The sequence below is a fragment of the Musca domestica genome, unplaced genomic scaffold (genome assembly GCF_030504385.1).
Source record: "Musca domestica strain aabys unplaced genomic scaffold, Musca_domestica.polishedcontigs.V.1.1 9, whole genome shotgun sequence".
Lineage (NCBI taxonomy): Eukaryota > Metazoa > Arthropoda > Insecta > Diptera > Muscidae > Musca > Musca domestica.
In genome coordinates, this window is record NW_026712435.1 from 7,997,821 (window position 1) to 8,022,383 (window position 24,563).

The window sequence follows — 24,563 nt, forward strand, 5'->3', positions numbered from 1 at the left end:
GGTTGGCACTAAAAAATACCAAAGTGTCGATCACCTCAAGCAAGCGCTTCGCCGGGAATGAGCCAAAATACCGCAGAGCAACATTCGGGCAGCGTGTGACGGTTTCATTGGCGGTTTAAGTGCCATAATTCCTGCCAAAGGTGACCAATTCGAACAAATCTAAACTTATTCTAAAATTGGATGCTATTTCCGACATTTATTGCTTTCATTCAATAAAATTTAAAAAAAAAAGTAAAAATTATGTCGTTTGGCTTTGTTGCAGTTTTTTTATATCATTTTTATTATATTTAATTTTCAACACAAAAAACAAGTTCTGCCAAAATTTAAATTGTTAACCATTGAACATTTGTACATTGAATATTTGCAATCCGCGTGTAGCTCGCCAACAATTTTGCCGTCTCTGAAATTAGATTTTTTTCAAAGGATTCGTAAAATTGTTCAGAAATTGGAAGAATTTTCTAACATTTCTTTTAAGATCTTCTGTACATTTTCAGTGCTTTTTAAAAAAATCTGGAAAAATATCCCAAACATCTTCTAAGAGTCTCAATGTTAGCGCACATGCTTAGCCGTTTGTCGTATCCTTAAAAAAAAGAAAACGTTAGGATTTTCGAAAAAAAAAAAAAAACTAAAACAAATATCAAAATTACAGAGAATTTCAAAATCAGCAGCATGGTATTATGACATCAGAATCACTGCACTCGAATTCTGCCGTCTTTTTCCTTGGACGTTTATGTACCATGCCTTTGAGGATTTCGGAAATTTGTATGATAAATAATTTCAAAAAAAAATCGACATTTTCTTCTGAATTTTTCAAAACTTTTCAAAAATCGAATATTTTTACAGAACTTTCTACAGGAAAATTATCTCAAATTCGCAGACACGGATTTATAACTTTTGTAGCAGTTTTGCATACGAATTTGGAAACACGTAATGCGTAATATAATTTCGTCGGGTAATAAACATTGCCAATTAAATTAAAAATGTAGCGGAGCGCCGGTTTTTAAAAGATAAATACGATAAACTAATATTATGCAATATTTTGTACCAAAAGCGAGTAAAGAGAGCAATTTTGACAGTTGACTTTGCAAATTCTGATTTCGAAAAATTTACTCAGTAAGAATTATTCAGTAACACCAGCTGAACAATATTTCCAAATGTTAGACAATAATTTACACATTTTAATTATTTTTTTCAGATAATTAGTACTCAACATTGTATTACACTGTTGAATTACTTATTTTTCACCATTAACATTGCAATTTTGATTTTCTCAACAATTTTTGAAGTGTAACGCATGTATTGTGCGATACAGCGGTTTTCTTGCTAAATTTTCCTGAACGTTGTTCGATAAATTTTTCCAATATTTGGACGAGAAAGAGAAAATTCTCTCAGTAAACTTTACTGAGTAAGAACAGTTATTGCACAGTCCTAAATATATTGCACAGTCACCTTCGAGTCTATCATTTTACCGGAAATCGCCAGAGAACTGTAGAAAAATTACCCCAGTCAGTAAATGTACAGCTTCAGTTTGGCGATATTTATTATCGGCACATATTTATAAATATGGGTGAACGACGCAAATAAACAGTCACACATCATCGAGGTGTCACAATGTGGGGCATTGGACCCCTATTTATAGTCGTTACCCGTACCAAGGGGTAATTTTCACATGCCCATCCTCGTTCCTAATGCTTCTTCGCTTTGGTTTATAAATTTGGTTTATAAATTTGCCGCTCGCTGACACCGTTTTCATAAATTTGCGAGTAAAAAATAACTTTTTGCCGGCGCATGCGTCACACAGCCAGTCACTACCTCGTTCATCACCGCATCAGCGAATGAGAACTGCAGGGTCTTGGCGCTAACGCTAAAATACATTGCTGACGTATGAAGAGTGCCGTTAATCCTTACTCAACTAATACTTCACCCACATATATACACACACACAGACACAAACATAGACATGCTTGTCTTCCATATTTTTTGACCGAAATCTCCCGACCGGTGATCACTTCCCGTCACCCACACCTCCGTTCACACTGGAGTGCTTGTTTAGCGGGCAGAAAGAGAGATATTGTTTGTTTTATTTTTCTTCTTTACATACGACAGAACACAACCACAGCGTTTGCGTTCGGCTGCAGAGAAACAATGAAATCTGGTTTTCACAAGAATTTAATGGATACTATGCCGCTTAAAACGCTAAAAGTCAGATAAAACATCGATGTACCCTCATAGATGTATGGGAACATCTTGTTTATACACGATGAAAACATGAAAAGCGTAACTTTGCAAAACAATGAATGCAAACACGAAATTGTCAGAAGACGGGCTCACGCAGCAATAAGCTTGTAACCCTACCATACCTTTTCATTGCGCCATGCTTCCACACAGCAAATTATTATTTGAAAATACATGGGTTTGGGCCACAAACAGAAGTGGGTTAGAGAAAAAGAAATTAATGCTTGTTCTTTCTTGGTAATGCACCAGAAACAAGAACCTTTATAAAAATCTAACAAAATATCTCATCATAGTATGACAAATAATAAAATAATAAAAAATTCATGAAAAATGATAACCAATCATAGGATTATCACGGTTTTACCCATGGTACAATAAAAAGGTATGCTACAGCTACAAGCTGGTCACACTTTTTTCTAAATGTGACCGACTTCTGCCAATTTCGTGTATATATTTATTGTATTGATAAATGAAAAACAAATATGTTCAAAATCGGTGATTGGAGGCAGTAAAACTCGAGACATTAGTCTTTCTCATTTTAAAAACAGGTAAAGAAAGTATGATATCCTACACCTACATATTTAGTAGAGCTTCATATCTATATATATATTTGCATAATTTTTTGTACAAAAGTTCGTCATACCCCGAGTTAGTTTTTTAAAGAAAAAATATTGACCACGCCTACTTTTACGCCCGCTATTTCGCTATTTATTTAAAATCCTTATATTTACCAAATAACGAAGATATCGATTTGAAAATTATTACACGAGATACTGTTGACTTTCCATCCAGCCCTATGTTTTTATTTGGGCGCTGAGGAGCTGACCACGCCTACTTTTTAATCTACATGTATTAAAATCAAATGTCGTTCGTTGGTAGTTGAATCAGTTGAAAACTGCTGGACCGATTTCAACATTTTTTTACAAAGGTTTTTATGCAAATAAAAATTGACCACTCCCACTTTTACGCTAATTTTTTCGATTTACTTAAAATCCTTATATTTGCCAAAATAATGAAGATATCTGTTTGAAAGTTAGTATACGTGGTACTGTTGACTCTCCCTCCAACCCTAAGTATATGTTTGAAGTCAGGCCCTGCCCATTTCTTTGAATCTATATGTATAAAGATAGTATAAAAAAGTATAGTTACACAAATGACTCAAATCTTCCTACGCTTATTTGTTATTGAATTATTGGACAATGGAAAGTTTTTACCAAGAAAATTTTGGGAAAAGCCCCTAGAAAAGTTGAGAAACTGAATAAGTCGAAAGTTGCTTTTTGACATACAATTTTGCGTAGAATTGTTACGGAATGCATTTGAAATTGAAAATTCTTATTGAAAAGTTCCTAAGAATTCGCGAAATTTTTGAGCATAAAAATACTCAAAATCTTAACGTACTTTTTCAGTTGCGACTATGCCAAATGGGGAATCAATAGTTAACAGTTATTGCCGGTATAGATTTAACAACACTTAAAACTTTAAATGTCAAATTACAGTTAATTTGGTAGAAATTGTAACAAAAATATGCAAATTTGGATATTGCTCCCACATATATTTTCGGCCGTTTTTTCATATTTGATGCACCTAACGCGATATATATGTCCGATTCTAATGAAATTCAAAATATGTGGCGGAATTTGGAACAGAAATAAATGTTGCAAATTATATTGAAATCGGTTAAGATTTAAACATAGCTCCCATATATATTTTCGGCCGATTTACATATTTGATGCAGCAAACACAATTCCAATGAAATTCGGATCAGAATGTTTAGTGGAATGAAAATTAATTTTCCAAATTATATTGAAATTGTTTAAGGTTTGGATTTGCCTCCCAATTTCAATGAGATATGGGAGGTGTGACGTAATAGGGTCCAAACATAAATTTTGTTAAATTATATTGAAATTGGTTTAGTTCGGGATATGTTTGTGTCCCACAACGCCTTTGCTATGGTATCAGGTAACAGTAAAAAACTACACAAAAATTTAATTGAGAATACGATTATCATGGGGAAGTATGTTGCTACCTCAAATTCTCTAATAACAACATAAATTCCACTCAATTTCAAAAGATTACATTTTCTTGCACGCTTGGCTTTTGCTATGAAATTAATAAATCCGAAGGACAAACTATTCGTGATTATCATGGACAGCTGCGCCTGGCATGTTCGCGCGTTGATAGACCGAGAGATTTGTTTGTTTACGCATTAAAGTCTTACAGTAAATACTTTTTTTAATTCTTCAAATTCTTATATTTTATTTTTTAACCACAAAATATTCGTATATAAAATTTTGAATGCATATAAAATCTAAATGGGTAGTGAGGCGCACCTGGTTCAGCTAGTAACAAATAAAAAATAGAAAACGTAACAAATCGGATGAACAATATATATGGGAGCAATAGCTATATCTGAACCGATATCATTTATGATAAACTTGTTTCTATGCTTAATTTGGTGGTAAGTGTCAAATTCTATCCCATTCGGGCTAATATTACACGTTTGTTGCACAATAAAAGGCAAATCGGACGAAGATATATGTGGGAGCTACGTCCAAATCTGAACCGATCTCGATACAATTTGGGAAAGGTATTTCTGCGCTGTATTTGATATATTTCCCCAAATATCGCGGTTACAGGAGGATAAAAATGTCAAATCGGATGAACAATATAAACGGGAGCAATAGCTGTATCTAAATTAATTTCGATCAAATTTGGTATACTTAGGCTTAATTTGGTCGTATATGCAAAATTCCAGACTATTTGGGCCGATATTACACATCATATAATGACTTGTGCAAAATTTCATCTAGATCGGGCAATAAATGCAACCTGTACAAATAACGGTCATTCATAAATCGACTGTGATTCCACGCAGATCATCCAAAAGAACTATTGGGTCTATCTCGTTTACTTTTGCTTGTTACAAACAAATGTACAAAGACATAATACCCTCACCACCTTAAATTAAAACAACTTTTTGCATATAATTAAATAATTCCGACAGGGAGCGTGCATAGCCACAGAGCTGTATTTCTGTAGTTCTACGAAAGCTGTTCTACCTCTCTATTGTAAGATGTTATCTTAATGTTATCGATATAAGAAATGAGACCGCCTTTTCTGAATTGTGGACGGAAAAGCGTTTCCGTTGCAGTCATATGTTACAGCGGGTTTACATGCAAATTTTAATTCGGATTAACCCACATTATCAGGATTAATTACATAATCTATATTTATTCAACGAGATTTGCTATACAAAATTACATCTTCTCAAGACCGGAGCAGGTAGGTAGATGCCACAACGCCTGAGAACATTCATATGTCAAAAATGTTAAAGTGTTTTGTCAGAAATAATTAGATCTTTATATGTTTTCTTATACGATGCAAATCGGAGGTTGTAATGATATGTATTTTTCAAAATTTTTTACAAATTTCAATAAATTTTCATTCACGATTTTCAATTCCAAAATCGGTTTGGCAGTTCATTGTCCCAGCAGCTGTGTCAATGCGACTACCTGTATTCTTCTACCATGGGTGTATCTAAACACACTACATTAACCCACCGGTCTTATTAGATCTTCAATAGTATAAATGCGACATTAGGTGCCTATTTCATAATTATCTTCAGAATGTTATAGCATACTTTTAAGCGCTCGCAATATTCACTATACTTTAAAGAAACGCTATGATATAAAATATACTTATACTATATTTATACCATATATTTACAAATGTTAAAAGCTCTCTAGAATACTAATAGTATGCTATGAAAATTCTAAAGATAAATATGGAAAAATCGCTTTACTTTTGACTGTTACATTATCCTTGTCCTGCGATCCTTACAAAAGACAAGACAGACAAGACAGATTATATGTGTTAATTGTCAAAACACGAAAATTTCTCCGTGTTGGTCCGTGACATTGCAAAACAAAACGTTTGAATATTTTATTCTTTTGTTTTCCAGCAATATTCAATAGTTTTTTTTTTTTTTTCATTTGTCCCTAATGTCCGAACATTTTAAAGCATCCACCCATGGTAAAATCAAGAAGGTAAAGTCATGCAATCATTTGTTTAAAATTTTTTCAAAAATTATTTATTTTTTATTTGTCATAAATCCATTCAGAGATGGAAACTTTTTTTATTCGGTGAAATTTGACAAGGTAAATTACAGGAAACGCACAGAGATGGACATTATTATTTGAAGTGCTTTAACTTCCATTAAAAGTAAACTTTTTTTCGGGACTCTTTTACCCATGCTTTGTTTAAAGATTTGCCTATTCAGTTCAAGCCCAATACGGTGACTTTTCCAAATCGTACACCTACATTAATGCTCTGTTTCAGAATTTACTAGCTGTGTAAATTTTTCCAATAGCAAAAAATTGCCAGTGAAATCGGTTGGAAAATACAGTTGAGGTCTTTATAAAGTGGGAGATAGCGTTTTATGGGAGTTTTAACAAATCGTGAGACTGGGGTTGTTGTCTTTACGAGTTTCAAATACCAAAATTGAGAGAAAGGGCGTAGTTAATTCAGAATACCGAATACCGGGAAATAACGTGTATATGTGTGCCATGTAGAAACAAAGTGTTTGGTATGTATTAAAAAGATTAAATAATTCGTTGAAAAATGTGACCAAAACCGTAAAATACCGAAAATAGAGAGGGGCCGTTATATGGGTTCTAAAGGAATCCGTGGATCTACATAGACAATTTTCCGCCACTGCGAACTCTAAATATCGAATTCAAAATAAAGAATTAAATAATCCAAATATCGATTATCGCGAGGTGCCGTTTTATGAGGGCTATACAATAACGTGGATCGATACCGATGTTTCCTTTATGATATTGGGAAAAAATTACAAATCTAGTAAATTCTTGTAGGTTCTGGAATAGAGCAACTATACATTCTATTCAAAACTAAATTAAGTTGGATTTACACACATTTGGCCATTATATTTTTGTAAAAGCTCTACTCTAATTTACTTCACCACATCTATGGCCATATAACCCTACCGGGAATAGTTCAATCCTCTTCGAATATTTGAACCAATTTCTATTCTGTATTTGTTTAGTTTTCGTTCGGAAGATCAAACATTCAATTCGACTCACTTCGCAGGCGACGACGTCATTGTGTTTCACTCTCCTCTTTTTTTATTCAGTCAAAAGTGTCTGGCTTAAATTCTGATCATTTTTTCAGCAGAAATTCGAAATCCTCTTGTTGTGTTGCTTTGATATAAAAAGCTCTCACCTGAAATTGGCGGTTTCATTTGTATTCAATATTCAATTATGAAACAAGCTTAACAACGGCACATCGGTCGCGAAACAAGCCACAGCAACCGGGGATCGAAGAAAACGAATGAAATACAAAAACAATTTTGCTAAAAACATTGTTATAGTGAATTCCCGCCAGAATAGAACAAAAACAAACTGTTTAACGAAAAAAAAAAAAAACAATTAGAAAATACTTGTGACTAGTTTGAAAATAAAATTACAAAAAAAAAACGTGCGTTTAGTCTCAAATAATTTATATATTTGAAATATTTTCGATACGGGGCTTTAAGTTGAGTACGAGGTCGAAGCACAATCATGTTCCTTAAGGTAAGTGTTGTTAAACATAGCGAGGATATTTTCCCAGGATTTCCTAGAGACACGGTCAGTTACAAACTCCAGAGAGGTCACAAAAAATGAAGTTTTACTGTGGTGGTTTTTTTATTTTTCTAAAAATAAGTTACTCTTTTTCGTGTTTTGGATAACATCTTGGAAATGTAAACATTTCCGCATTTATTATTAAGGCATTTCGTATTTCAGAGAATTGCCGCGCGCGCAGTGATATGAACAAATGAATGAATTCGAATATTTGCCAGGAGTGAAGGTATGTTTTGATTTTGGTGCATGCACTCTATACTCGGTCAAGTGGCTCAGGCTGATGTTATGTCTTCGGATATCTTATTTATTACATTTTACTTGGGCTTAAATACTTGGGCCATAAAAGGTAATTTTGGTCTAAATATTGTAACACATAGTGCTAACGTCTACAGGCTATTTGCCTTTCATGCCGGGTGGCATGAATTTCGTTAGATCAGAAAATGTGTAGGGGTCCAAAGTCCACAATTACAAATGTATTGTAGGGGATTGCGGAGAATGTTTTCTCTGAAAGGAATATCTTTTGTCCTGATCCGCCTTAACAAACAAATATTGTATATATAGCCAACCATATTTCATAAAGTAAGCAGATTGGACTACAACCGTTGCAATTTAAGAAATTGTATTGAATCAAAGAACAGTGATCATTTTATTCTTATTTAATTTTTCTTTCATCAATAAAAGTATTGGGATTCTATGTTCGAACAAATTGCCTTTTTAAACACAAATTTCAGTTATATCGGTTATTGCACTTCAAAGTGTAATAAAATGGGCGGTACAGTTATATGGTTCTGGTGTATTTGATCAAAATGCGGAATATTGGGAGAACCCGTTATACGGAAGCTATCTTTGTGAGCATCGAATTCAAAATTTGAAACACTTCAGTTGAAAAACATGTATAAAATCATTAAAATACTTAGACCTTCCGTTATTTAAATACCAAATTGTAAATAATTCCTTTGAGAAATATATATTATCTCGAGAAGATATTGTTCCAGAACTTGAAAGAATCTACCATAATCTATAAGTAACATTTTGATGTCTTCAATAATCACTTAAGCTATGCTAAAACCATAAATACAGGGTGAGATAAAAAAACTGCAACAAAGTCAAACGCCATAATTTTTAATTTTTTTTTTAATTTTATTAAGTGAAACCAAAAATGTCGGAAATAGCATCAAATTTAAGAATAAGTTTAGATTTTTTCGAATTGGTCACGTTTGGCACTAATTATGGCCTTGAGGTGGTATTTGGTATTTTTTAGTGCCAACCATGTTTTCCAAAATACTCCAGACAAAATAGTCCAACGGATTGGTATCCGGAGATTTTGGTTTCCATTGTGCGCTGGAAATGAAGCGAGGAACCTCATTTTGTTACCATTCTTGGGTAGCGGGTGCTGAGTGCGATGGTGCTGGAATGTCCAAAGTCTGCTGCTAAAATGTTTGCGTGCTCAAGGTTTTAATACACCCTCAAGAATATTTTCCCAATAATATTCGGCAATAATTCTGATGCCACTGTTAATTAATACGAGAGGAGAGCGACCATCGGTTGTTATGGCGTCTCACACCATCAACATGATCGGTGCTTGAGTTCTAGTGGCCAACCAAAGGTGCACATTTTTAGCTGACCTCTTTGGCAAGTAAACACGATCATTTTGTTTCTTTACAAACTGTTGGACAACGACTGTTTTCTCATCGAAGAAAACCAAATTCGGCAGTTCACTAATTTCGGTCAAACGAAGCAGCCCTTTAACTCTTTTGAGTCTATTTTCTTTCGGCTGCGGTGTAAGTTTTTGCACTTTTTGGAATTTCAATGGCTTTGTCCCGATTTCATTTTTCAATATTTACCGAATGGAATATTTGGATATGTTCAGCTCACAAGCCATTTTTCGGCCACTACGACGCGGGTTAAGATCAAGCCGCTTCTTTACTTTTCGAACCATTTCTGCTGATGTTGCTGTTTTCTTCCGTCCACTTCCTTGACGTCGGGCTACGCTACCAGTATCACGGTAACGAGCGATGGTACCAGACACAGAAGATTTATTCACATTTAAATGCTGGAGTGCTCTAACGATAGCCACTTGTGGTTTTCCAGCTAAATATAAAGAAATCACACTATCACGCTTGAATTCCATCGCGAATAACTTTTTTCTGGGAAATTCTCACCAAAATGCTTTTGTACGCTTGTAAACAATATAATGAGCTGTCACTGGAATAATTTTAATAGTTGTCGGACGAGTGGCTTGGTAATGGCAGCAGTCTGAAGTTGGTTGCAGTATTTTTTCATCTCACCCTGTATCTTTAAAGGTTTATTTCGCTACAAAAACTGTAGATTTTGTCGATGCTTATGTTGCAATAAGCATTTTGAAAACGCACGAATTTGAATATTTTCTGAACATTTTTTGTTAATGAAAAATTACACACACATAAACAAATAAAGTTGACAAATTAAGCCATGAAAAAAACATATGGTATCATAACCCTACCTTGATTTTATTGTACCTGGTTATTATATAAGCCTGCACAGGGTACAATTGGTAATATTAGTGTCAAGTTCTATATGACATATTGTGTTTTCATTCTTTTGGACATAGCGCATGGTATAATTATTGTAGGTAACAGCAAGTCCCAGTAATACTAGTGTAAATTTCGATATGACGTTTTATGATTTAATTCCATTTCCCGATATACAATAGGTATACCCTTTTTTGATATAAAATGTCACTGCAGTGCAATGTGAACATATTTTTTGCCTACTAATAGAAAAAATCGCTGTTGTACCTAACAAAACGCCAAAGGCGATGGTTCGGAGACCTTTTTTTGCGGTTAAGAAACGGCGACACCACGTTAGAAAATTTATTCGTATATTTCATATTTGCTAAAATTGCAAAATGTAAATTACTTTATGTGTGTATGTAATTTGGTTTCGATTTGAAAGGAATGTTGCTTTTTCCACGATTTTCTAGCGATTGCTTGAAGTGTAGAGAGATTAGGTTCTACAGCTAACAACTACACATTCAGGGGAATGATAATAAAACATTCAAATTAGATAATTGAGGAACTATTCTTTTGCATTTAAAATTTAGTAATCCAAATTCCAGAAAAGTATATTTAAATTAAAAAAAATTATTGAAAATTAATTTTGTTTACATTTTTGGACACATAACTCTGACACTTGTATGACTCTGACAAAAACAAATTTGTATGTGATTGTTGTTACGATTGTTGTAGAACAACACTTGTTGTTACCTTTATTATTCTACCATGGACATAGTGTTAAATATTCTTAATAAGATATATTGAAATTTCAGATTTTCAATAAATATTTAGAAATTATGTTCAGAGGAACGTGTGAAGGCATTAGAAATAGCCTTTTCAATTTAATAACCAAATTCGAAAGGTGTAAATTTTTTAAATGAAAATAATTCATTGAAGTATATGTAAATCTGACACAAGCATTTTATACAATAACATATTTCTGCTTTATGTGACGCAAATCGGAGGTTGTTATGATATGCATTTTCAACAATTTTTACAAATTTCAATCATTTTTCATTCAACATTTTCAATTCCAAAATCGGTTTGACAGTTCACTGTCCCAGCAGCTGTGTCGACCTGTATTCTTCTACCATGGTTATACCTTATTAAATTGTCTTGGTTACTACAACAACATCTTTCCACTCAGTGAGAAGGTGCCGATAGTAAAGAGAAAGTTTCTCTCTTTCCAGAGAAACCATTGCGAAATGTAAACATCCATCAATTGTGAATATCTGTATTTAAGTAGTTTGGTCGTATTGAGTAAACTAACACTTTGAATATCAGGTAGTCCTGCTGGGTGTACATATTAGGGCGTACATATTCGATGAGCGGGAGGATGAGGGTGGGGGTGGTTTGAAATAAAAACAGCCAAAGGATCTCTATTACTCCACAGCAATTGCATATTTTTGCATATTTTTGAATTTAGTAAATTCGAAAATTGTCCAATCATTGACAATTAAATTTATTTCAAATGTGACTTCCATTATCATTTATGATTAAATTCTAATATGAATTACGAAATATGCGAAATTTGACCTTTGCGGTATGGCTTGAATTTTTAAATGCTTCTATGCGATGTGTGAAGATTATAGAACCTTGATAACAACATTAAACTGCGATCAGTGGCACAAGTCTGTAATAACATACAAATACATATAATTACTTATATTACGGACATATTTTTTGGTTATGTAATTATTGAAAGATCTGGGTGTGTCATTTAAATATTGAATGAATTTTAAATGACCGTCTTCAGCTTCATCTTATTACGTTATCTGTGCAAACAAAGTATGTATGTACAATCTTTGCAATGGAAAATGCCATTTGTCATATCTGTTCCTTCTGAAGCGAATTTAGAGCACCTAAAATTCTTGAAAGTAGCCACTTATCTTCTAACTGTAAATTGTTTGTCAGAAACTGTAGGCCAACCATATTGAGTGACTTAACAAACGCGCATCGATCAGTCGACTCACATTAGCGTTATCATATTGCGAGCAAACTTGTTACCAAGAACATTTATTGATACGTTAAACTGGTCATATTTAATTGAATGCGTTTTGTTTTTGTCGGAGTATTAACTGTGTCAATATGATAATCCTTAACACCTTAAAAGCCGTCAGAATTGTGGCAGCATTTGAAGCAAATACTCGATTAATTAAAAAATGATGTAGCAAAGCTTAGATTATTGTGAGAGACTAGACTCTTTAAAAAAACGTGTTTAAATTATTCAATTTTAACTCGGAACTTATATAAACCTAAAAAGTGTCGAATTGCGTTGTGGTTTATTTACAATCCGTATAACATAAAGATTTCAATTTTTACATCCAAGAAACTTTTACAAACTTGCATTAGAAATTAGATTCCGACTTTTAATCAGATAAACGTTGATTTTCAATTTTTTACTTTCAAATCCATACTCCATCCTAGAATATATGATGGACTGCAAGAATGTAAAACGATAACCGATTTATCCTTTAAGATATCGCAAAAAAAAAAAAAAAATTAAAAAAATAGTAGATTCTTGCGGGATCTGGAATAAAGAAAGAGTAATTAATAATTAAGCGAAAGAAATCGTTGCATACTTTGGCTTGTTTTCAATTAAAAATATATTGAAAGTCAAAGAAAGAAAATACTGAAAGTTCATTATCTGTGGTTCGAAGACTAGTCAAAATCCGTAGCAGCTCTTTGACATCGTGACTATTGTAAGCTGTTATCTCTCACCTAGCGACATTTTTTTTAAAGAGAAATAAGACTCCATTGAAGACTTAGTAGCTAGAGACTATTACTGATTGGCGAATGCCAATAACTGATTCTGAAAAGCGTGTGGGGTATATGATCACAAGACTAGGTATGTCGCAGAACTTTCCGAATATAGAATGTGGCAAAAGCAAAAGTTGGGCCTCATTGAAAAGAAGAACGCTGGTGGAATACTTATATCGACGAAAATGTATCAGGACAAGGCGGGAATATACCAGAGTTACAAGAAAACGTGTAGCTGTATGTAGCATATAAAGAGGCAAAAAACTGCTATAAAAATGCATAAACAAGACCAATAAGAACAAGTGCTAGCAAAAGCTCAGTGGAAAAGATGGACGATGTTGAAATGTGAAATGCGTTGAGTCCACTGCAGATATGCCATCTTTCTGAACAGAATTGTTACAAGCAGCCGCACGCAGTCTTAACAATAGATAGGCAATCGGACATGATGGAATACCAGTGGAAGTTATAAAGCAAATAGCAATATCTCGGGCTAACCGAATGCAATGCCAAAAGCTAGAGAATATTTTATTGTTTATAGCTCAAACTAATATCAGACTACAGGAATTGAATACATTTAGTTATATGATGTTAACGAAATACGACGACCGTACAAATTTTCAAAGTAGAGCAGTTTCAATTTTTGGTTTTTTTATGTTGACAATAAAAAAGAAAAACCGCTTAAAAGGTTTCTACAGAAATCTTAACTGTAAAATGTTAAAAAGTCACGTCAGAGGGCAGCAATAGCATGATTGAGCAGGCTTGATCTCACTCAGTGGAAATACAATCAAACTCAAACAGTCTGTCAGGTGTAGCGTGCTTATTCGAGTTGCTCATGCGAAACGAAAAAGTTGTGAGTGAACATGAATTGATCGAAGCTTTGTGTTCGAAATCAAACAGCTCACATAAGTTATTTGTTTACGGACTTATGTTGAGTTGTTCATATCGGGGCGATCATTTATGATGAGTCTGATTAAAACGCAAATGTTCGAATCTGCGCGAAATCTGATTTTAATTTTACTAAGGATTTCATAACATAAAATAAATTTCGAAGAAATATTTAATAAATAGATATTTTTTAATTTTATTTGGGGTTTTGGTATTTTAGACTGCAGTGATTTATTTCTAACAAACAAAATTAATATTTTTAATAAAGAAACACATTAATGGTATTTTATTTTACAATATTGGTCAAGATTTCTCACACAAAACTTCGACCTTTTTGTTTACCTACACAGTGTTTGTAACAATTTCGTTCGCACTATCACAATATTCTTCCATTTCAAATATTATAAAAGTCAAAATAAACTGTCCCAACTTGATTGAATGGTTGAACAAATAATGATGCTGAGCGAACTCGATTGAAAGAAAAAAAATCACAGTTGTGTTTGCTCACTTCAGTTCACGTGTTCGATCAACTCATGTCGCTGAACACATCAAACGCTCTCGAACACTCATGTTTGATTGTGAGTGAAGTGATTCAAACTGAGTGTTTGATCCGATGCGACTGCATCAACAAAAATCATGTATGAAACCGAGTATGATTGAATTTTTTCATACTCGTTGCAGCCCTCTGGTGTGCGTACATAAAAAGCTTGAAATCTTCGCATGGATTGTCAGAGCCGCACGCGAATCTTGCCGTCGGTATTCCTTATAATTTGACATTAATATGCATAGCCATGATGCAAAGCGACGGAAATAAAGAGACTATGAATGTAATGAATTTCCTCCTTATTCCCTTGTAAATTTTTTTGGATGTCTGGCAATCAGAAATGCTAAGAAAGCTGACAAATTATTGATAAGTTCTAACTCGCTAAATACAACAAAAAAGGTATTATGTATCTCATTGGATACGCTGGTGCCGCTAGGCATGCTTTTTCTCAGATAAACCAGTTAGGTTCTTCTTTTTTACGACAGTGTAGCGGCGAGTTAATTCACACTTTATTCAATTGGTTGATTTTTTTTTATCAAATGGTTAAAAATAATATTTAATGCAACCAGAGATGGCAAGAGTATTTTGTTTTGTTTTTATTAGTGTGTAATAAGTGAAGAAAAGAAACGGGAGGCGAAGACATGTTAACAGATCTCCTTGCAGACATACACATAAGCCATATAAAAACGCTGAAATCAAGATATTGCAATGGTACACTTAATCAAGGTGGTATAGGTTTGAGAAAATTGAGGCCTATCTGTATGGATTGAAATGTCAGTACTACCATCAAAACAAATGCATTCATTTATTTTGGTTATTTGATTTATTTAATTAACCAAAAAATCGCAGAAAGAAAGTTAATATTAAAAAAATGTTTAGTTAATAAGGCGCTCAATCTTTTTCGAGGGAAAAGAAAAACCATGCCGCATTTACTAACAAACTTGTACTTTTCATGTTTTCCAAAAATTGGAAAATGCAGTATACCAAATGCATATGCGTAATTTGTTTTCAATTTAAAATGAATGTAGCACTTTCTAGGATTTCCTTGCGATTCCTTGAAGTGTTCCAAGTTTTATACCTACAACTGGCAACTATACATTTATCATAAAGGAAAGATCGGTTGTTGTAGTAAAAAACAGAGAATACATTAATAAACTCCAATGTGGTTGTTGTTGAATTGCATTTGTTGTAGTTTATTATTTCAACCTTATAATAATTGTGTTCTTAACATATTTCAAAGTTTGGACAACTACGCTCCATTTTACGACGTACCATCACTGGTCGTAAAATACGTTTGGAATTTGAATTTGATACAGTTTTCCAGGTGTTTTACTTATTTAAACTGAGTGAACATGCGTTCATATGTGTGCACATGGACATATGTATATGAATACCGTTTTGTTAAATGTAACACTTTACGACATGTTGTAAATATTTATATAAGTAAGAAAGAAATTATTTTTTTTGTTTTTATAAATTTCAGAGTGGTCTTCTTCGAAGCATTTTTTTGATTTGCCTACTGGGAGTTATGTGTGGGCGAGGATCGGCGAATTACTGTTCCCTAGATCGAATGAAGAAACTAGCTATGGAAGCATGTGAACATCTTTTCGAAGCTTACGATGTGAGGGAAAGGCGCTCTATAGATCATGGACACATGGATAATAATGCAGAATATGAACGTAAGTTTTTCGCATTTGTAAAAACGCTATAGGTCGCAATTATCGACCGATCCACAACTTTTGTGTGAAAATTTTCATTCAATAACAACTGCCACTTTTGACTTTAACATTCATGTTGATTTCGTTGAAGATATCGAACATGCAGCTAAATATATACATAATTCTAAATATTTAAATATTCGTTTGAATTCCTATTTGGAGGACAGACCAGACCAAGGTAACCCTATTGCACTATTTCAAGAATTTCCTGAAATGTTTTCTTTTTTCGAAATAACGTAGTTTGTGCAAGACATGAGAACCGAAAAACGTAATAATGAAAACATTCCAACCTTAAATTGGAAATACATTATTTGTAACCCCTAACAATTGAATGCTAGAGAACGAATCTTGATGTTTGGAATGATAGTTTATGTAGTTCAATTATAGCATTTTCAAATTAAATGAAACCTTTTGCAACAAAAATGAAACTTTTGCAATTGAAATGAAGTCTTTTGCAGCGAAAATGAAACCTTTTGCAACCGCAAAGAAACTTTTTGCAAATCAAATGCAACTTTTAGATTTATAGAAAAAAATATAACAAAACATTTTTACTTTTACTAGGTTTAAACTTAAGTCAACTAATTATTACTAATATATAGTTGAAAAAGAATTTTAATTGATTATTAAGATCTATGTTTACTAAAATTATTTCATAATATTTCCATATTAAATATTCTTATACTTAACGCAAAAAAAAAGGAATTGAAACAAATGTATTCCCTTATTACTATAAAAAGAATGGACAGGACTGAAATTCGAAATTTTGCTTGATTAGCGAACCATTCAAAAACCTACACAACAAGGCTAATTTAATATTTACATGTATGACTTCCCTCATACTTTGAACAATTCTTTGGGTGTATTGCACGCAGACGACTGTCTTTTGTAGCGCACGCTGAATCTCCTTGTGCGGCGTTGTCTATGCTATCTTGTCATTGAAACACAGTTAATGCTTTCTATACTGATTGGGGTATAAAAATCAATACTTCTAAGAGCAAGGCTATGTGTTTGAGGAACGCTTTAGAGAAATGTAAGAGATGGGTTATACCAGAAAGCAAGTCCTTGGAGTTGCCTTTGAATGGAGTAGAAATACCATTTAGAGATAGATTTAAATATTTGGGTGTTTGGTAAAACAAATTATTCAAATTCAATGCAAATGCGCGTGGCTACTTAGGTAAGGCATATGGTATTAAGGTGTCATTTGGAAGACTTATTAATAACAAGACATTACCGGAGAAAACAAAGATAATGCTGTACAAAACTAGCATTAGGCCTGTACTGGAGTACGCACTACCTATATGGTTCCCAATCTCCCCAACGGTAATAAAAGGGTTTGGGATATTAGAAAGAAAAATACTTCGTATATGCATTTAAAACAATTTCAGTACCACTAGCTAACTAATTAATTAAGTACACTAATTAACTAAAGCCAGACGCTGAAAATACGCTTTAGTCATTAAAACAAAACATTATAGTTGAATGCGAATGCGTATTCCGGGCTTTAGGTAGGCCTGTAATTCCTTTTCATGAATCCATTGTATTATATACAGAAATCGGAGGTGGGTACTTACTTCCTACGCAGTTAAAAACAAAGTAAATCACAAAAGTTCAGACCTGCATATCATGGGGTGAAGTGTTAGATTACCAGGTCATAATTTGTCATGTTTCCGTATAATTTTCTAACAGCATGGTGCAATAAGGAGGTAGAACAGCTTCGTAAAACTGCAGAAATACAGCCCTGAGGCTATGCCCGCTTCCTTTCAAATATGTATGCAACAACTTGTTTTCATTTACTCAGCGTTTTTCCTCATTTTTGTAAACAGTTCTATCTTTCAATTCCATGGCAAAACTGTCGAATAGCTTTAATGCGCGTTTCGCAATTTACGCGTTTTTCAATCATTGATTTTGAAAATTTTCTGTTTTTACAATAAATACATACACAATATGGCAGGAGTCTGGCACACCTAGAAATTGTGATCAGCTGGTAGCTCTACCTCATCTTTTTATTGTACCATGTCTAATAGTAAAAACTGTAGCGAGTTCAGCTACAACATTTTACCGGATTAATCCACATTATCAGAATTTATGATCCAATCAAGTTTACAAGACAACCTGTTAAAAATATCAATCGGTTATGTCGACAGATTGATTTGCGCTATGATTGCTGAAAATGTTGACCCTCTGTAGGGGAGGTGCCGAAAGAGTGAGCCAATATTTTTTATTTCATATCCGGCCTAAAGGTGAGAATACATAAAACGCTTTTTTGACTGGCTTTCTCGTAGAGGATTAAAGGAGTTTTAGGTTGACTTAGTTCGGTTTTGCCCTACCCTCCTTTGTTATTTTACGAAGAAGCCAGCCGATAACTTACGCCAGTCAAAAAAAAGAGTTTTATGTACTCTCACCTTAAGTCCAATGTGAATATTACAAAGTGCCAGATTAAGATTATATTAAATCGATTTGGACTAAGGCAAATGCTGAAGTGCGCGTCAGATACCAGATATAGTGAAACGAAGTATTCCACTTAATCTAATACTGATTGGGGAGCAAAATTTAAAGTAAATCGAACATTTGTGTTCAAAATACTTTGTACATACTTTTGAGTGCGGTTGAGGCGCTGGGATAATCTAGCAATAAACAATAAATATTCTAAAATTTCATACTTCCCATGAGAATAATTCGGTGATCTTGTGCGGTGACGCACACGATAATGAGATAATAAAGCTGATGACCCACACGCACAGATATCGATGCGCTCAGTAGATGTACAAGACCACTTGAATGAAATGACAAGCAGCCCTGCAATGTTCTCTATTCAGTATTAGAATAGATTAGAATAATTTTGTGGCTGCGATTATTTTTAAATGAAAACTAGAATTGAAACTACATTCAAAGAATAAGGTTGTTCATTTTTTCTCACATTTTATATTTGGCACTTCGATCCAAATACAAGGAATTGAATTGATAACGGAAGAGTGAGGTTGGATTCTTCTCTTATGTAAACATTGATCCTTCAAGCCGGATCGAGAATGAATCGGAATCGGATGGATCGAGAATCGAGAAGAAACTACGTCCAAAGAATAAGGTTGTTTTTTCTTTTCTCATTTTCTACATTGATCCTCCGAGAAGGATCTAAATAGAGAATACAGATGACAATTGAAAAGGTGATTGGACTCTTTTAACATTTAAACAATTTGTTTTCAATCTTATGCGAATAATTTTGACTTTCAATGCTTATTAGAGACATAAGGATTGAAAATTATGACCCATTGTGGGGAAGGTACCATATATCTATTATCTTCATATCAGATCTTTGCGTTAGTGGAAATATTGGAGTGTGTGATATTTGAGAATTTTTTTTTCGCATTTTTATGAGCGTTTTTTGTTCGAAATGTTGACCCCTTTGAGGTGACGGTACCAGGAGTAGGCCGATATATCCCACCCTCACATCAGATATTGTGTTAGTAGAAATATTGAGATGTGCGAAGTTTGAGAGGAATCGGATGTTCATATTGAATTTTAAGAGCTTCATGATTATTCAAAAATCTTCACACCAGATATTTTGTTGGTAAAAATATTGGGATGTGCGGAGTTTGAGAGAAATCGGATGCTCATGTCGCGTTTTATGAGCTTCATGATTATTTAAAATGTTGACCTATTGTGGGAGAGGTACCACAAGGAGTGCACCGATATATTCCATCTTCACACCAGATCTTTTGTTGGTAAAAATGTTAAGATGTGTGAAATTTGAAGATAATCTTATTTTACATTTTATAAGAGTTGTAATTATTCCAAATGTTGACCCCTCGTGGGGGAGGCACTTGATGTAGTGGGTCGATATTGTCCATTTTCGTACTAAACCTAGCATTGGTAAAAGGCAAATTATTCTCTTTAAAAAATTTGATCTTTTGTCGGAGAGGTATCAGTGGACCTATATTGACCATCTCCGAACTCGATTATAGATTGATAATAATGTTACGATGCACCAAGTTTGGACCAAACCAAACAGACAGGCGGACGGACACCCCCAGATCAACTCCAAACGTTTTGAAACGGATTTGGTCCAAAGAGACCTATGGTCTAAACCCGGTTTTTTGATGATTTTGGCCGTATGAATTAAAAAATGTATCGTTTCATAGCCGGATTTATTTTTTTAATCCAGAGTGGAATCAATATACTAACGGGACGCATCACTGGACGCAGCATTAGTACGCACATCATTAGCGATGTACACTGCAAAGTCGCAAATGTTTCCGCCAAGGCGTTTTTTATACTTTGTATTCGATCAATAACAACAAAATTTATTTGCTCATATATTGGATGTTGTATTATATTTCGTGCAGAATGTCACCAATGTGAATAAACACCGATTTTCCAACATCAATTGTCTCTATATTAGGTTTTTTGATAGATCATTTTTGGCTATTTTTTGCATTTCCTTTTCGTTGGTCCTTATGGTGTATCTAAACACACACACACACGATTAACCCAATGAATCTATTATATCCCGTCGGTTAACTTTCAATGGTATAAATTCATTATTAGCCAGAAAGTACGGGAACAGAAAACTAGTAAAAATGTCAACAAAAAAATGCATTTCTTCAAAATTAACATTTTAGCAAATCGGAAGTGGGCTACTATTTTATACTCGGCTAAATTTGCTTTGTAAAATGTTTTTAGAGGAAAAATCATTCGCTGTCATTTTTGCTTGTTTTCTCTTAAATTTTGGCAAGTTTTGTAAGATTTTCAGGTACAGGAACGGGTTTCTGCCAATTTACAATTCTTCACCATTATATTGTGGGCTGCTATCGAGTTTAGCCTTTTCGTCGCTGTCCTCAAACTAATGTCCTCTTCAGATGCTTCAGGACTGAATACTGACAATTAATTTTGTATTTAAAGGTCAAAAAGTCAATCAACTCTTAAGTGTTGGTTTTGAGATACAGGTTTACCAGGCCATCAAGTTGAGTTTTAACACATTCACACGCACGATGTGTACGTAGCCAATTTAAAAAAAATGAATGAATTGAAAACCAGAAAAAATGCATCAATACTAAAATTATTGGTGAAGAAAAAAAAAAAACAATCCGTTTACTTTTGAGAATAGTAATTCATGTGACCTCAAAAATTTACATTGACCCTGTCCATGTGGCGTTTACATCCACCTATAAATATGTATGGTTTGTTTATTAAGTTGGGTTCGATAAAGCTCAAAGAAATTCAAATTTCAGCATCGTAAAAAAGTACAAGTAAAACACGTGCCCGAATAGTCGGGCGAACAAAATTTCAAAGTTGGACATTTTCAACATAGTCAATTGAAACAATTCCGTTTGGTGTGTGAAGAAATGAAAAATACAAAAAAAATGTGAATGTTTATAATTGGACTGATTACAATTGGGAGAATTTAAAAATATATATTTTTACAACGTACAAAACGTACATTTTGCCCAAGGGTTTAATACACCCTCCAGAATATGTTCGGGATAATATTCGGCATTTATTCTGATGCCAAGGTCGATTAATACGAGCGGAGAGCGACCATCGGCTGTTATGGCGACCCACACCATCCGAAGGTGCACATTTTCAGCTGACCTCTTTGGCCAGTAAACACGATAATTTTGGTTGTTTTCAAACTGCTACACAACGAATGTTTTCTCATCGGAGAAATCCGAATTCGGCAGTTCCCCACTTTGTGTCTATTTTCTTTCTGTTGCAGTGTAAGTTCTTGCACTTTTTGGAATTTCAATGGCTTTAGTCCGAGCTCATTTTTCAATATTTGCCGAATGGAATATTGCGATATGTTCAGCTCACGAGCCATTTTTCGGCCACTGCGACGCGGGTTTCGATCAAGTCGCTTCTTCATATTTCCAACCATTTCTGCTGATGTTGCAGTTTTCTTCCACTTCCGTCCACTTACTTGACGTCGTCACTATCCCGCTTGATTTCCATCACGAATACTTTTTTTTTTCTGGAAAATTCTCATCAAAATGCTTTTGTACGCTTGTAGACAATATAATGAGCTGTAACTGGAATAATTTAACAGCTGTCGGGCAGCAGTTTTAAATTGGTGGCAGTTTTTTCCTCTCACCCTATATTTTGGTAATAAGAATGCTTTCTTGCTTTATCATCATCGTTATGTTTCATTCACACACATTTACATTAACAATAACAATAATATAATATCTTTTCAAGTATGTCTATTTTCCGCATTTTTTAAATACAAAAAAAGAGATCAAGAGATTTTTCCAATAACCCACTTTACTGTTAACTGTTACTATTTGAAATCGTTTGAAAACAAAAACGGAAATATAAATACCGTTATTGATTTTAAACTTGATTTAATTTGTGTATTCACATGTGTTTACAAATAACTGATTTATCGCCTTCTCTTCCCCCTGTCTTTACAGCTACCAGTTCGTTTCGCTATGTCAGACGCAGCTCCTATCCACAAGGTGGCTATTTGAAAGTGGGTATCGATCATTACAGGAAACTCAGCACGCTGGACATTAATCCCCGTTACAAGGCCAAGAAAGTCTGGCAGATGCAGCACGGTGAGAAGTTACGCTTCAAGCGGAATGAGGACAGTTACGGCAGCAGCATTTCGTACTGCTGTTTCCACAAATGCGATGAGGATTTCTTCTGTTGAGAAAGTTGTTTGAAAAAGTTCCGTCCGTCTCTTGGAATAGCAATGAGTCGAAAATTCCGGTTCCGTCCAAATAAATTTTACTTCTAAAATTAGTCATAAGTTAGTGATAACAATAGGCTTTTGTACCTAATTAGCATAAATATTTGAATCTATCCATGGGTGTGTGTGTAGAACACACCATCAGTATTATCAAGTTAAGTTCCCGCCATCGTAGCATCAGAAGTGAAGTGAATATTACCGGATTACCCGGCTCCGGCCCCGGCCCCGGCCCCGGCCCGGACCATGTCATGCCATGCCATATCAACGCAATGCAAATTTGTCCATTCATTATTATTTTACATTTTCCTGAAATATTTCATAAGATTGTTTAACTTGAGTTACAAACGTGCTTTCTTGCTGTTGTTGTTGTTGTTGTCGCAAACCAATATTTCTAATGAATGCATGAATTATTATAAACGAATTTATTAAAAGAGAAACAAAAACAACAACAGCATGCAGTATTGTTTATCCAAACAAAAAAAAAAAAAAAAATACCGATCAATAAATGTTTACTATAATGACTGAAATTAATATTGCATATTTTTAGGCATTTATTTATTGGTTTTACGAGACAGATCATTCCAGTTCTTAGACTTCAACGAATGTAGACATGCATGCGAGATGCACGCATTGTTGCTCCGTTAACATTAAGAAAACAAATTATAGATATATTTTGTAGAAAAATATAAATATATGGTATTTATATTTAATGTTTTTTGATAATTTTGCTAACATAAAATTAAAATTCTTGCTACAAAACGTCCAAAACAAGAAGGGAGATATTTTTTACGTGCTTTTTGGTTTCTCTCACACACACAAGCGCAATGTTCATTTTGTGCATCATAGTTCTAGTTATACCCTCTATCTTGGAAAGGAGGGTATATTAATTTGTCATTCCGATTGCAACACCTCTAAAAATCCGTTATGGACCCCATAAAGTATATATATTCATGATCAGCATAAACTTCTTTGTCGATTTAATGATGTCTGTCTGTTTGTCCGTCTGTCTGTTGAAATCAAGATGCAGCCCGCAGTAGTTCGTATTCTGTCTTGGAGGGTTGGTATTGAAAATGATCTCATGTACGTTTTGGTTGATGATTTTTCCCACATTTTCCACGGATTTTTCTAAAAAATGGCATTTGATCTTCGTAATGGGTTTTAGCTTTGATGCCGGAACATTGTACATATGTATATGTCCACGTTTTGGTATAGCCCTCATATAACGGAACTTCAACATATTGACACCGAATATCTGGATGTTTTAGCCAAATTTTTGCACGGTTTTGTCCAAAAAATGGTATTTGTAGTTCGTAATGATTATCTAGCTCCACATTTTCCTACAGCTCACCGATATTTGGTATTTTGATAATCCTAGTCCTTGTCGTTGTTGAATAAAATTGTCTATATAGGTTCCCATTTTGGGATGGCCCCCATGTAAGTGGCTCCAGCCACTTTATTGAAAACTTTAACTGCATTATCCTGCCGATCTAACTGGTGATTGTAGTTTAAAGTGGAATACGTTTGAATCCAGATAATTTTATATGATCATTTTTTCTTTGCCTAATGATG

General features: G+C 34.0%; 1 protein-coding gene and 1 long non-coding RNA gene across 2 annotated transcripts; one reads left to right on the forward strand and one right to left on the reverse strand.

Moving 5' to 3' along the window:
* Positions 1–252: 252 nt before the first annotated feature.
* LOC131806919 (uncharacterized) lies at positions 253–1,101 on the reverse strand. The gene is made up of 2 exons (XR_009344226.1): positions 464–1,101; positions 253–400 (listed from the first exon to the last, which is right to left on the reverse strand). It is a non-coding gene; the product is annotated as an uncharacterized LOC131806919 (long non-coding RNA).
* A 6,387-nt stretch (positions 1,102–7,488) lies between these two features.
* LOC101897048 (uncharacterized) lies at positions 7,489–23,473 on the forward strand. Its single transcript, XM_005183180.4, has 3 exons — positions 7,489–7,826; positions 16,081–16,276; positions 22,717–23,473. The coding sequence occupies exons 1-3, from the start codon at positions 7,815–7,817 to the stop codon at positions 22,953–22,955; spliced, it is 447 nt and encodes a 148-aa protein (XP_005183237.1). The 5' UTR covers positions 7,489–7,814; the 3' UTR covers positions 22,956–23,473.
* Positions 23,474–24,563: the final 1,090 nt, after the last annotated feature.